Raw genomic sequence first — 15,709 nt, 5'->3', positions numbered from 1 at the left:
GGGTTGTGATTGGCCTCCAACAAGCAGAACCATTTACCTTGATGTTAGTTATGACTTAAGTCACTGAGATATTTTCTATTGTCTGCCCCACCCCAGAGCTGGCATTAACTAAGTCACTTTGGTGCCAAAGTCAGTAAAATGTTATCTTAATATTGTCAACTGTGCTCCGATTTGAGCACAGGAAGAGAATGCGGGTCAAGCAGAAGGCCAGGGCTGGGCTTCAGTTTGGAGTTAGGTTTTAGATGAGCTGGGAGGAGGATGCAAGCCAAGGTTAAATATCTTGCTGATAGTAAGCAGCAGGTTAGGAATGAGGTTAGAGCCAAAGCTGTAGAGAAATGGATTTTTTCGTGGCGAGCATGGATGTTTAGTCGACCAGGAGCTTTGAAAACATTTTCACATTGCACTCATCTGGATAACTTAAGAATCGGTTAAAATGTGTTCTGAATTCTCATGAGCAAATACCAAGTCTTAAAAATATGAGCTGCTGTGTTGAATTTTTCTAATTATTTTTTAATATCTTATTTGCAATTCTCCCTTAAGCCTTTGGTGTTTTTGACAGTTTCATGACAGAACGCATGGTTTCACCATGGATAAAGAGGCAAGCCGCTTGGAGAAGGACTATGTTCATAGTGTCTATGAGAAGATTGCCCCTCACTTCAATGACACTCGTTACAAGGCCTGGCCTCGAGTACGACAGTTTCTGCTGGAACAAGAACCTGGCAGTCTCATTGCTGACGTTGGTTAGTATAGTCTCCGGTTGCTAATCTATTTTGAGTGATAAGATGTTTGACTCAGAAAGTAGCTTCTGTTTAATTTAAATGCTGAGAGTGATTTAAATTTTATTGCCCAGCTCTTGTAAATACTGATTTCCATCTCGTAGTAATGTTAAAACTGTCTGCTGTAATGAAAGAGTTTCTTCACTTGGGTGATTGGTAGACCACACTGCCAACGCTTTCACCTTCAATACTAAAACCATCCTGTTCAACTCCCGTCAGAAATTAATGGATCTTCCAGTCCCAATATCGGTGAACACCGAGACATTCGCTGCTATTGGAGCCGCAATGGCATTGCAACTTCTGGGGAACTGACTAATGCTCAATTCCAGGAGTAGTGTGTCATCTGAAAGGGCTCCAGAGTCTATTGCTGATGGTCCCACCAGGACCTGACAGCTTGTAAACTTGGACTGGCTGCCCTGTAATTACCCAGTTATATGCACTGATTTACTTAGGGATATTCCTAGTAGGCATGAGCCTGCTCCAGTAGCACACCCTTCAAAGGGACAGGACTGGGTGCTTCAGGTGCCGGGTTTTAGATGTTTCAGGAAGGACAGGGAGGGAGGCAAGAGAGGGGGGGGAGTGGCACTGTTGATCAGGGATAGTGTCACGGCTGTAGAGAAGGTGGACGCCGTGGAGGGATTGACTACGGAGTCTCTGTGGGTGGAGGTTAGGAACAGGAAGGGGTCGGTAACTTTGCTGGGTGTTTTCTATAGGCCGCCCAATAGTAACAGAGATGTTGAGGAGCAGATGGGGAAACAGATCCTGGAGAGATGTAGGAATAACAGAGTTGTCGTGATGGGAGATTTTAATTTCCCAAACATTGATTGGAATATCCCTAGGGCTAGGGGTTTGGATGGAGAGGAGTTTGTTAGGTGTGTCCAGGAGAGTTTCCTGACACAGTATGTGGATAAGCCTACTAGAGGAGAGGCTGTACTTGATCTGGTGCTGGCTAATGAACCTGGACAGGTGGAGGATCTCTCGGTGGGTGAGCATCTTGGGGATAGCGATCATAATTCTATCTCCTTCACGATAGCATTGGAAAGAGATAGGATCAGGCAGGCTAGGAAAGTGTTTCTCTGGAGTAAAGGGAAATACAGTGTCATCAGGGAGGAAATTAGACGGGTAAATTGGAAGGAGGCATTCTTGGGGAAAAGTACCGAAGGAAAGTGGAGGATTTTCAAGGAATGTTTGTCTGGAGCTCTGCATGACAACGTTCCGATGAGACAGGGGGGTGTTGGTAGGGTACGGGAACCGTGGTGCACGAAGGTTGTGATGAACCTGGTGAATAAGAAAAGAGAGGCGTACAGAAGGTTCAGAGAGCTAGGAGGTGTTAAGGATTTAGAGGAGTATACGGGATGTAGGAAGGAGCTTAAGAAGGAAATTAGGAGAGCGAGAAGGGGTCATGAGAAGACCTTGGCGGGTAAGATTAAGGAGAATCCCAAGGCTTTCTACAAATATGTCAAGAGTAAAAGGATGAGATGTGAAGGCATAAGACCCTTAAAAGGTGAAGGGGGAAAAGTTTGTGCGGAACCGTTAGAAATGGCGGAGGTGCTTAATGAATACTTTACCTCGGTATTCACGGTGGAAAGGGATCTGGGTGGTTGTACTGCTGGTTTGCGGTGGACAGAAAGGATCGAGCATGTGGACATAAAGAAAGAGGATGTGTTGGAACTATTGAATGGCATCAAGGTTGGTAAGTCGCCGGGACCGGATGGGATGTACCCCAGGTTACTGTGGGAGGCGAGGGAGGAGATTGCGGAGCCTTTGGCGATGATCTTTGCATCGTCGATGGAGACGGGAGAGGTTCCGGAGGATTGGAGGATTGCAGATGTGGTCCCTATATTCAAGAAAGGGAACAGGGACAGCCCGGGAAATTACCGACCGGTGAGTCTAACCTCAGTGGTTGGTAAGTTGATGGAGAGGATCCTGAGAGACAGGATTTATGATCATCTAGAGAAGTTTAGTATGATCAAAAGTAGTCAGCACGGCTTTGTCAAGGGCAGGTCGTGCCTTACGAGCCTGGTTGAGTTCTTTGAAAATGTGACCAAACACATTGACGAAGGAAGAGCGGTGGATGTGGTCTATATGGACTTCAGCAAGGCGTTCGATAAGGTCCCCCATGCAAGACTTCTTGAGAAAGTGAGAGGACATGGGATCCAAGGGGCTGTTGCCTTGTGGATCCAGAACTGGCTTGCCTGCAGAAGGCAGAGAGTGGCTGTGGAGGGGTCTTTCTCTGCATGGAGGTCAGTGACCAGTGGAGTGCCCCAGGGATCTGTTCTGGGACCCTTGCTGTTTGTCATTTTCATAAATGACCTGGATGAGGAAGTGGAGGGATGGGTTGGTAAGTTTGCTGACGACACCAAGGTAGGTGGTGTTGTGGATAGTTTGGAGGGATGTCAGAAGTTGCAGCGAGACATAGATAGAATGCAAGACTGGGCGGAGAAGTGGCAGATGGACTTCAACCCGGATAAGTGTGTAGTGATCCATTTTGGCAGATCCAATGGGATGAAGCAGCAGTATAATATGAAGGGTACCATTCTTAGCAGTGTAGAGGATCAGAAGGACCTTGGGGTCCGGGTCCATAGGACTCTTAAATCGGCCTCGCAGGTGGAGGATGCGGTCAAGAAGGCGTACGGCGTACTAGCCTTCATTAATCGAGGGATTGAGTTTAGGAGTCGGGAGATAATGCTGCAGCTTTATAGGACCCTGGTTAGACCCCACTTGGAGTACTGCGCGCAGTTCTGGTCACCTCATTATAGGAAAGATGTTGAAGCCATTGAAAGGGTGCAGAGGAGATTTACAAGGATGTTGCCTGGATTGGGGGGCATGCCTTATGAGGATAGGTTGAGGGAGCTTGGTCTCTTCTCCCTGGAGAGACGAAGGATGAGAGGTGACCTGATAGAGGTTTACAAGATGTTGAGAGGTCTGGATAGGGTAGACTCTCAGAGGCTATTTCCAAGGGCTGAAATGGTTGCTACGAGAGGACACAGGTTTAAGGTGCTGGGGGGTAGGTACAGAGGAGATGTCAGGGGTAAGTTTTTCACTCAGAGGGTGGTGGGTGAGTGGAATCGGCTGACGTCGGTGGTGGTGGAGGCAAACTCGTTGGGGTCTTTTAAGAGACTTCTGGATGAGTACATGGGATTTAATGGGATTGAGGGCTATAGATAGGCCTAGAGGTAGGGATATGATCAGCGCAACTTGTGGGCCGAAGGGCCTGTTTGTGCTGTGGCTTTCTATGTTCTAAAGGAAGAGGAGTGTCAAAAAACTCAAATAATCTGTGGACCCCAGAAAGTCTTCAAGGACACCAGGAGACCCCAGACCCCAATTTAAAATCCAGTGCAATACTCCTCCCAGCTCCACTCTCTTTCACCTCCATTCATTCCCTATCTCCCCAACACCGTGACTACAGCATCCTGAAACTGATTTTCATATATTTCCATTGCTTTGACTATCTCACAATGCAACATTTTCCAACTCTGCATTCTAGCATGCATCCTGCACTCTCCTGAACTTGGTCGACGAATGTCTCCCTCTTCACCATCTGTGGTGGAGCCTTGCACTTGCACTTTGGGACCCTTTCACCAAACCTTAATATCTTTCATCCCACCTTCAAAATCTTTCTCAAAATCCTCTCTCTCTCACCATATTTGGGTCATCTACCCTATTCTTTTTTTAAATTTGATTTATTATTGTCGCATGTATTGGGATACAGTGAAAAGCATTGTTTCTTGCACACTTTGCGCACAAACATACTGTTCATAGAGTACATAGGGGAGAAGAAAAGGAGAGGGTGCAGAATATAGTGTTACAGTCACAATTAGGGTGTAGAGAAAGATCGGCTTAATATATGGTAGGTCCATTCAAACGTCTGATGACAGAAGGGAAGAAGATGTTCTTGAGTCGGTTGGTATGTGATCTAAGACTTTTGTCTCTTTTTCCTGACGGAAGAAGGTGGAAGAGAGGTTTTGGCCCCTGGAGTTATGTTACAGCAGCTCAACATGAGGCACCTTTCAACTTGAACTTGACCTTTCCACATGTTACAACAACAGTGGGTGAACTACCAGTCCAGGTTGGAGTGTCAGCTGTGGCTCACTGTGGTAGCACTGTTGCCTCTGAGTGTGTTTTAATAGTGTTTGGTTTTAATCTTGCATAATGCAAATTAATGAAGCAAGTACTTTATATTTTTTTCCACAACAACTCTTTATTAAATTAGGATGTGGAAATGGAAAATACCTTTGTATCAACAAGCAAGCCTACAAAGTAGGTTGTGACTATTGTCTGCCTCTGGTGGAATCAGCAAGGGAGCAGAGCTACGAAGCCATGGTATGTGACAGCTTGCATTTACCATATCGAGATCAGTGTTTTGATGCCATTCTATCAATCGCAGGTGAGAAATTAATTCCTTCTATATGTCTTTAATTCTCTGTAACAACCAAACCACATAGTGTAGTTATTTATTTGTTCACACAAAATAACTGCAGGGAAACACCAGGATAAATACATTGCCAAAGGAATTGGATTGGTTAGCTATCATTTCTGAGCAGAAAATGGGTGTGAATCGTATCAGTTAAGCAGTGGGACAGCTGGTGCCAAGTTTGCACAAGCCATTGGGCCTACTGCTAAATTCCTGGGGTCCATTGTTTTGGCAGCCACCTAAAACAGGTGTTAGGTTCCTTGACTAGTAGCCTAATGACTACTCAATGTGCCATTTTTAAAAATTAGTCAGTGATCCTTGTCCTTCTCCACCCTTCACTGTTCTTCAATGGAGCCATGATCAGCAAAGGTGGGTAGGTGTAAAACATCTCTTCCTTTGGAGCTGGAATACTTGTCCAAATCTTCATATGTTATGATCGAATCAACTCAATAGAGTCCACTCTGACCTCACCTTGACCCCACCAGAGCTAACTTCGATCTAACCTGACCTCACTCTTGTTGTGTAAGGGTATTCGGCCTGGCAAGGATTAATGTGGGACTGGGAAACAGTACCGCCCATAGTGTAATGTAAAGAGACATGAGACCAGGGTTAGTTGTGGACTGGGCAGAGACCAGGACAGAAGCAAATGGAGTTAGCTTTTATCCCTGTTTATATGTACATAGTTATGGATTATCAATAAACACTTAATGTTCAAATACACATGACTCCGGACCGCTTAGTGACACCTTCTGAATATACAACTCCAACCCCACCTGATCTCACTCCGACCCCGCTCTGATCTCACTCCAACCCCACCTGACCTCACTCCGACCCCACTCTGACCCTATGTGACGGTGACCCAAATGGTCCTAAAATAATATATCCTGGCGGGCGAGTTATCAGAAGCAGTAAATGGGCTCAGTCAAATGTTTTACTATATTAAGGCTGAGCAAATATTAATCAGATGTAAATGAATGGTGATCGCGGAATAGATACAATGATAACAATTCGCTGAGCTTTGATTTGGATGTTAATATCATGCATGTTTAATATTTATTATATGCTTTGAAGTTTGGTTAAATTTCTCTGGCTGTCAGGAAGGAAATTGAAACAAAAATGTTCAAGAGATCCAGCAATTAAATTTGACAGGGCCTCCAGATTCCCAGCCTCAAATATGCATCTACACTCCACCACCCTATCTCCACTGCTCCCTGTCTCTTCTCCTCCCTTCTGCCCCCTCACTGCCCCTCTCCCTGCTCCTGCTGATCCATCTCCTTCCCCTGCTGCCCCTTTCTGTCTCCCCTCCTGCCTCTTTCCTCCACCCCGCTGTCACCCCCCCCTTGCCAAACTCTTGCCCCCCCCCCCCCCCCCCCCCACCACCACCATCAGGCTTCCCCATCACCCTGTCTCCCCACACCCTTTTCCAACCTCCCCCTTCCCATCTCCCAACCCCCTGTCACTTTCTCCCATCTCTCCTCCCACTGCCACTTCCCATTCCCCCCCAATCCCGCCACTGCTCGCGCGCCATTTCTTTCCTCCCCCTGCCTACAGACTGCCAGTAAATATTGGAGGCGCGATCATACCTGCCGTTCATGCCACACTCCCGTTGCAGCAAGGTCGGAGAATGTGGCGGTCACCCAAATCTTTGTCACTGCAGCGGGATGGGAAAATCCCGCCGGCGTGCACGGTGAGAAGATTCCGGCTTGGGTCTCTTTCTTTAAAAATCCACATGATCTCTAGTAATTGATGAGGTGTCTAATGTGTTGGCTACATTGACTAGACCTAAGGTAATTGGAAGCAAAGCCAGGAATTGCCTGCCTGGATCTGCTATATTTTAAATAAAATTAGAATAATGTCTTATTCATCCTAATTTAGAAACCATTCATTTGCTAATACATCTTCAAACATGTTTGAACCTGAGTCCGACGTGATCTAATTGTAAACTAGATGAGAGTAGGACTCTAAACTAAAATAGTTGTATCTTGGGTATTCTGATAAAACATTAATTTACATCCCCAATTGCAAAGGAAGCATTTTAATCCTCCTAATTAACAGGTAGTTCAGACTTCTTAATTCATAGTTAACAACTTAAAAATGTACTAAGTAAAGGTTATTATATTTGGAATTTTTCTATGCAATCTGTGTACAAGTTACAGAATCTATGACAGATAATGTTGTCTTAAATATATTTATTACATGCATGAATTAAATCATATGGCTAATTTTAGCACAGTTGTTTGCCGTAAATGACAGTGGAAAAAGACCAGACTCCCAACTGCTGAAGATGCAAGGTAGATTAACAAAGCTAAATATTATTATTCAAAAGCATAGTACTACAAATGCTGCAAACCGAAATATAAACAGTAAATGCTGGAAGTATTCAGCAGGTCAGACAACATCTGTGGAGAGGGCAATAGATTCAATGGCCTGGATTTTCATTGATGAGGCAGCAGGGAGGAGTTGGGCAAATACCCAGCTCAGCCTGCCCATTTCAGGAGAAAGAACCCGCAAAGGCAGGATATTCATTGCTAGGGACTGGGTTCAAGCTGGCGTCTTGCCTGGGTCTGCTGGTTAGAAGTACAGAGTAAGAAGTTTAACAACACCAGGTTAAAGTCCAACAGGTTTATTTGGTAGCAAATGCCACTCGCTTTCGGAACAGGCTGTCCCTTCGTCAGGTGGAGTGGAGAAGTACAGAGGCAGCCACGGGCTGCTGGGTGCCGAAGTGGATGATTTGAGTACAGGATTTGGGAAATCATGTTGCAGATATATAAAACCTAGGTTAGGCCGCATTTGGAGTATTGCGAGCAGTTCTGGTCACCACATTATTGGAAGTGATGTGGAGATGCTGACGTTGGACTGGGGTGGACGCAGTAAGAAGCCTCACAGCACCAGGTTAAAGTCTAACAGGTTTATTTGGAATCATGAGCTTTTGGTGCACTGCTCCTTCATCAGTGAGTCCTGAGAGTACATTGGAAGCTTTGGAGAGAGTGCAAAGAAGGTTCACCAGGATGTTACCTGGTCTCAAGGGTGTTGGCTATGAGGAGAGGTTGAATAAACTAGGATTGTTTTCACTGGGGAGACCTGATAGAGGTCTACAAAATTATGAGAGGCATAGACGGGGTGGATAGTCAGAAGCTTTTTCCCAGGGTGGAAGTGTCAATTACAAAGGGGCACAAGTTCAAGGTGAGAGGGGGAAAGTTTAAGGAGATGTGCAGGGGCAGTTTTTCATGCAGAGAGTGGTGGTTGCCTGGAATGTACTGCCAGAGGAGATGGTGGAAGCAGGCACATTAGCAACATTTAAGAGGCATCTGGATGCGTACATGAATAGGGAGGAAATAGAGGGATACGGATCGAGTAAGGGCAGAAGGCTTTTTTTTAGTTAGGGCATCATGATCAGCACAGGCTTGGAGGGCTGAAGGGCCTGTTCCTGTGCTGTACTTTTCTTTGTCATTTCTGTGTTCTTTGTTTAAAAGGCCCGCCTCGGTGTTGTGGATTTTTATCTCACTGAAAACAAAACAGAAAGGCCCTCCAAACCTACCTCATGCCCCAATCATGTCACTTCATGTCCCCACCCACTCCCGCAGGCTCCTCATGCACCCTATGCCAAGCTCTGCCCTTTCATGCTAATTGGCCCACTGTACACTTTCTAGAACCAGGGATTGGGCCTGGGTAAGATGCTCTTTCAGTGAATTAGTGCAGACTTGATAGGCCAAATTGCCTCCTATTGCATTGTAGAAATTCTGTGGTTTTATGGTTTCGGCTCTCAGCCAAGCATACACAATGAGTCAACATGGGGATGGATGTAAGGGCAGGGCATGGCATGAGGGCATGAGGGCACATGCATTGATTAATATAGGGTGTTTCCAACCAGTGCACACTCCTATTGGAAACATCTCTGGGTAAAAAGGCAATGTTATGGATTCCTTGTTTATGATATTCCCAGAACTTGGGGTGACTAGAAGAGGGTGGCCACTTGAAAACGACAAACATGAAATCTTAAGATTTATTTTTATCATTATTTGTCAGCTATTTGTAAAATATATTTTATTCTAAATAAGTGATAAAAACTCGAATCGTTTTAAAATGGTAATGTTGCAGACACGGTGGCACAGTGGTTAGCACTGCTGCCTCACAGTGCCAGGGACCTGGGTTCGATTCCCGGCTTGGGTCACTGTCTGTGTGGAGTTTGCACATTCTCCCCGTGTCTGCATGGGTTTCATCTGGGTGCTCCGGTTTCCTCCCACAACCCAAAGATTAGGTGGATTAGGGTTAGGGTTAGGTGGATTGGCCATGCTAAATTGCCCCTTAGTGTTAGGGGATTAGCTAGGGTAAATATGAAGGGTTTCATAGAATAGAACAGTACAGCACAGGTTATAGGGATAGGGTCTGGGTGCGATTGTGGTCGGTACAGACTCGATGGGCCGAATGGCCTCCTTCTGCACTGTAGGATTCTATGCGGATGTTTCTACACCACATGGCCTGCTGCGGTTCAAGAACGAGGCTCACCATCACCTTCTCAAGGGCAACTAGGGATGGACAATAAATGTTGGCCTAGCCAGCAATTCCCACACCCTGTGGGAGTATAAAAGAATGAAAAAATGACACACAAACAGACCCACTACCACACCAGGAACCTTCTGGGAAAATACCAATTGACTTGCAAGCTGACACATGCTTTGAAAAATGACTTTTTTTTGTGCTTTCTGCATCACACCTTTTAGCTGCCAGATTCCATAACACTCACGTCAATCGCTCAACTGTTGATTCTGAAACTATTTCATAGCCACCCTGATTGCACAGCACATGTGCTAGTTTTCTATATATGGCTGTGTCAAATGGGTTTGCAAGATTGCCTCTTTTAAAGAAATGTTCTAATGTATATTCATGGACCTATTATTTGCATTTTACACTTTGCTGCCAAAACCACCCATTTGTTACGATGCTAAGAATTCACAGGCAGGTTTTGCATGTGTGTATGTATATAAAGCATACCGCTTGTGGTGCTCATGATGAATCAGAAGGCATGTTGTTTTATAATCATAGAATCTTACAGCAAATAGGTGACCACTCGGCCCAGCATGCCTCTGCCAGCTCTTTGAGAGAGCTGTCCAAGTATTCCCACTCCCCTCTCCTTTACTCCTTTACTCATAACTGTCTTTCAATTTCAAGCACATATCCAATTCACTATTGAAGCTGTTTCCACCACTCTCCAGATAGTGTATTCCAGGTGAGAGTTTTGGATGAAATAAAATGATGAGAACGACCTCATGTAGCGCACAATGTATTATGTAGCATATGGTTGATCTCCCTATGGCGTCGTATATGGATGATAAAATTCATCTCTTCACTGCACACAATCCCAGCAATCACTCCAGTGCAACACTGAAGGAAAGCTGCGTTGTCAGCATTCCAGTTCACCTGTTTCAATAATTCAATAGATGTTAGAAATGCCATGACACATGACATGAATGTTGGAAATGTCTTGCACCATTTGAAGAGGACCAAAGAGTTCTCACAATATCCTGGTTAACATCTCTCCCTCAAACAATGCCACCAAAAACACGAAGATTAATTAATCATTCATCTCTGCTGTTTTGTGTGGCATATGATACTTACATTTGCCTAAAAAAAATTATTTTGTTTCAAAACTGGTATATGAATATGGCATTTTGAATTTTTGACATTCTAACAAATTTTATAAACACAAGCCTTGCCTCGTCTGGAGGGTAATGGCTGTGAAGAGAGGTTGGATAAACTTGGTTTGTTCTCACTGGAATGACAGTGGTGACCTGATAGAGGTTTACAAGATTATGAGTGGCATGGACAGAGTGGATAGTCAGATGTTCTTTCCTAAGGTAGAAAAGTCAAGCACCAGGGGACAGGCAAGCATCATGATTGGCGCAGGCTTGGAGGGCCGAAGGGCCTATTCCTGTGCTGTACTGTTCTTTGTTCGTCTTTGAATTGTTTTCCTGAACTCCAAATTTCATTCTTTCTGATTGCCTCCAACTATGGGAGGGATTATCCAGACATGCTAGCCTCGATCGCAATTCGTGATGGCCTGGAGAATCGGGAGTCAGCTGGAAAGTGCATTTTGCTCCAGATGCCAAAGCCAGTGCAACCCTCCCCCAGGCCACGCTGTCAGCACCAATTAGGTTCCTGGCCAGAGCTGTCAGGAAGCCTATAAATATTTAAATACACCCACTCAAATGTCATTAGCAGGTTTGCAGCCCGAGTCAAATAGCCCTCATGATTCACCCACCACCCCAGCAGGATCTGCACAAGGCCGGATTTGGTACAAGTCCTCACAAGCAAAGATCTAGTGTGTTAAATCCGAGGGTCGAGGAAGCATGACCAATCCCTCACCAAGAGAGAGGACTACCCCCTCCCGCCACTCCCCCCCCCTCCCCCCCCCCCCCACCCCCCCCCACCCACACACACACACAAACCAACCACTAGGACCCTTGAGGGACCCCTTCCTCTGCAAACTGGCAGCAACAGAGGGGCAAATGGACCTTACCTCCTCATTCTCCTCAAGGCCCAAGGTGTCAGGCCAGAGTGCCAAGGGGCAGTGCACTGTTGGCAGTGCCAAGGAGCTTGGCCTGAAGGGAACCTGGAGTTTGGGGGGGGGGTGTGGTCTGAGGGGGAATGGGAACTGAGTGGGGGGTCTGAGGGGGAGGATGGCCTGAGTGGGGGATCTGAGGGGAGAGGGGAGCTGAGTGGGGGTGGGGGATCAGGTCAGGTCACCCTCATGCCTTCATAGTGTTGGCGTGGGGGGGAGGGGAGAGCGAATGCCTCTCTTTGGTGAGGGGTTGGGCTCTCCTGGTCAGTGGGGAGGACATTTCATTTTTGGGGATAGGGGGTCCAATAAACGTTCACAGAGAGCGGGTCGCTATGTAAAAATGACAGCCTGGTCTCTGAATAGCGGGGATGGCCAGCGGTTTCCCGCTATGCATAAATTAGCATTTAATAGCTGAAAGAATCCCAGCTGATGGATGCTGCTAATGCCAGCGGTAACCCTCCAAACATGGGCACTTAGTCCCAATTTGGGGGAATCGTCCCTATATTTTTGCCTCCTTCTTGCTTTGTTTTTTTCCTAACTTTCCTTCTATGATTGCCACATGTTTCATTGTGGTGGGTGCCTTATCTGGCTCTCACTCCTTACCTTCTTCCTGATACCCTTCCCTTGTATCTGAATGTTTATTTTGGCGCTTGCACATATTTTTTTACTGATACACCAGATTTCTATATCTTAGCCTTTATTAAAGTCCAAGGCACACAACAAAATAGTTGGGTCTAATGAGGAAATGCGGGGTGGGGACTGGGGGGCTGGCAGCATTGGCGATGAGTGTAAGCAAAAAACGTGGCAACAAGGGACTGTGTATACCCAAAGTCAAAAAAGAGGCACTGAGGGGCAAAGCATAATAAAAATCAAGAATGTAGGCCAGAAGAGTAGACTGGATTAATTTTAGGAAAGGAACCAATTGCGGCGTCAGCTCCTGAGAGGAAAAAGAAGGGTGAAGAGTTGTGAAACAAAGTTGTATTCGTACGTGATTAAGTTTGAATAATTTTAGTTATGTTTGCTGATTGAGTTTCACCTTCTGCTATACTGGGGTTCAAACAGAACCAATTGAACCACTTAGAAAGCTTATTAAAAAACAAGTATGTTTTTAAAATTTGCATTACTTGTTAATTCACTATTTACAATGTGAAAATATTTTTCTGAATCAGCTGGGTAACATGCATGTAACAATTGCTTAAGCCAGTCAGACTTTGGAAGTGTCTCAATTTAATGTACATATATACATTGGATAGGCTCTTTCCTAGGGTAGAAAAGTCAAGTACTAGGAGACATAGGTTTAAGGTATGTGAGGTAAAGTTTAGAGAAGATGTGCGAGGCAAGTTTTCTTTTTACACAGAGGGCGGTGAATGTCTGGAATGCGCTGCCCGGGGAAATGGTAGGAGCAGGTACAATAGCAGCATTTAAGGGACAACTAGACAAATACATGAATAGGATGGGAGTGGAAGGATATGGACTCCGTATAAAGTTAAAGTTTATTTATTAGTCACCAGTAAGGCTTACATTAACACTGCAATGAAGTTACTGTGAAATTCCCCTACTCACCACAGTCTGGCACCTGTTCGAGTCAATGCACCTAACCAGCATGTCTTTCAGAATGTGGGAGAAAAATGGAGCACCCGGAGGCAACCCACGCAGATACAGGGAGAACATGCAAACTCCATACAGATAGTGACCCAAGCTGGGAATCGAACCCAGGTCCCTGGCGCTGTGAGGCAGCAATGCTAACCACTGTGCTACAGTGCTGCCCCATACGGTTTTAGTTTAGGCAGGCATTATAAACAGCACAGGCTTGGAGGACCGAAGGGCCTGTTCCTGTGCTGTACTTTTCTTTGTTCTTTGTTTATATACTTTGATGTGCTGCAGATTTAATGCTAGAACCAAGATCTTCATATAATTTATTATATATATTTATATATTGCTATTTTTTTTTGTTCTAGTGATTCACCATTTTTCCACAAAAGAACGCCGCATTCAAGCAATAAAGGAGATGGCAAGGGTTTTACGTGTAAGAGGGAAAATTATGATCTATGTATGGGCAATGGAACAAAACAGACGTAAGTTTGAAAAGCAAGATATTTTTGTTCCATGGAGTCCTGCACCTCCACCCTCAGGATCAGCAGGGTCCAAAATGCTAAATGGAGAAGGTCGATCATTCCAACACAATAATAATGATGATGTTTTTCAAAAAGACAGCTCTTTTAATACAAATAAGCTGCCAAACAATGAATTGGATATGCGTAAAAAACACACAAAGGGAAAGGAAGCACCCTCTTTGGGAATGGAGAATACATTTCTAATTGAAAAATCTTTAAAGTTATGGCTGTTTTCTCAATCGCTGAATTCTACACTACAATTCAGCAGCAATAATAGAACAAAAAACCCCAAAGATCTGTGGATGTTTCAGGATTATGTTGCTTCACTTAAAACAAATAGTATGATAAAGTCCTTTGAACAAAGCAAAACTGACCACGTGGCCAGATTTGCTTCTAATGAGTTTTCCTACGGGCACAATTCTGAAACCGTTTTTGATGTCCTTTCCAAGTCACAATCACCTGGCCATTACAGCAATTCAGAGCCACACGCCCAATTATTTGACTGTCCACCCACAGGATCATTTGAAATCCAAGAATCTTCCAGCATATTTCATGGCTGCGCTGAAGTTTCCTTTCCCGATCTTGCTTCACCGCCTTTGCTTCAAAATGAGCTCTGCAACTGTGCTGGTGCAAATGAATCTGCAACCAACACCACCCGTGAGAATAATATTGACCATGCGCATCCACAGATGCGGAGAAGCTTGACTACTGACTCAGGTGACTGGCCTTTGGAGCCTTGGGTATCGGTAAAGGACAAAAAGGATCAGATTGCTTACAACAGTACTTGTCTCCGATACTATCATGTTTTCAAACAAGGCGAGCTTATTGAGCTCATTGACAAGTACACTGAAGGCCTGCAAGTGATTCAAACATATTACGATCACGCTAACTGGTGTGTTGTCGTGGAAAAAGTAAGAGTTTACCAAACTTGAAATGTTAAGATATCACAACCTTCCTCTAAGAGTAAGGCGAGTAATTAGTGTTAATGATTTTTGCATCTTTTAGAGATGTTGGTGCATATTGTTTTCATGTGACTTTAATTTAATTTGTGTGTCTTTGATGTGCCTTTAATATTGCAGATTGTGATAATACTTGAACAATACATGCACTGCCCAATGTTACTACTGTAATGATAAAACATTGCACTCTTATAATTTGAAAATGTTAATTTCATTGCCTTCAAATGTTTTAATTATTAATATGGTAAGCTATGGTTAGCGAAACCATGCAAACTTATTTTACACTGTAATAAAGTGTACAATTAACCAGGAAAGATTGTGTTTTTAAAGTTATTATGCATGCGATAAATACACTTGCATTAAAATCGTGAAGTTGGAATGATAATATTTTCCTATCTGGACACAAGAACAATTTCGAATGTTGATACGCCTACTTTTGATTGCTGAATGTCTACGATTCGAAAGGCTTATGCCGAGTCTTTGATTATATTTGAGAACTGGCTCTTTTAATCAAACTGACTGCAGTGTCCTGCAAAGTTGTCTCCAAGATGGCTGAATTGCAGAACTCGTCACAATCTTGCTGCCAGTGAAAGAAACACTTTCTCCTCAAATCAACGGATGACCTTTGTGACAAATACCAAAGCTTTTGACTAAGCCCTATCTCAAACCCTACCATTTAAGGCACCTGTAAAATTCACAATATACTTTTGATATTTTAGTTAGAGTTCGAGTTTGGGCGGCATGGTGGCACAGTGGTTAGCACTGCTGCCTCAAATTGCCAGGGACCCGGGTTCAATTCCGGCCTCAGATGACTGTCTGTGTAGAGTCTCCACAGAGTCTGCACGTTCTCCCCGTGTCTGCGTGGGTTTACTCCGGGTGCTCCGGTT

General features: G+C 44.6%; 1 protein-coding gene across 2 annotated transcripts in view; it reads left to right on the top strand.

Annotated features, from left to right (window-relative positions):
• The window catches only part of trmt9b (tRNA methyltransferase 9B), a 44,223-nt gene extending 29,018 nt beyond the window's left edge, over window positions 1-15,205 (top strand). The window contains exons 2-5 of one of the 2 annotated variants that reach the window (XM_078222855.1): window positions 560-740; window positions 4,990-5,163; window positions 7,419-7,481; window positions 13,708-15,133. In XM_078222855.1, the coding sequence (XP_078078981.1) occupies window positions 587-740; window positions 4,990-5,163; window positions 7,419-7,481; window positions 13,708-14,795 (1,479 nt within the window). In that variant the 5' untranslated portion in view covers window positions 560-586 and the 3' untranslated portion in view covers window positions 14,796-15,133. Of the gene's footprint in view, window positions 1-559; window positions 741-4,989; window positions 5,164-7,418; window positions 7,482-13,707 lie in introns of both variants that reach the window. The other variant, XM_078222856.1, reaches the window with a different exon arrangement.
• Window positions 15,206-15,709: the final 504 nt, after the last annotated feature.

This window comes from Mustelus asterias, chromosome 10 (genome assembly GCF_964213995.1).
Source record: "Mustelus asterias chromosome 10, sMusAst1.hap1.1, whole genome shotgun sequence".
NCBI lineage: Eukaryota > Metazoa > Chordata > Chondrichthyes > Carcharhiniformes > Triakidae > Mustelus > Mustelus asterias.
This window is presented reverse-complemented; position numbering and strand designations above follow the sequence as displayed.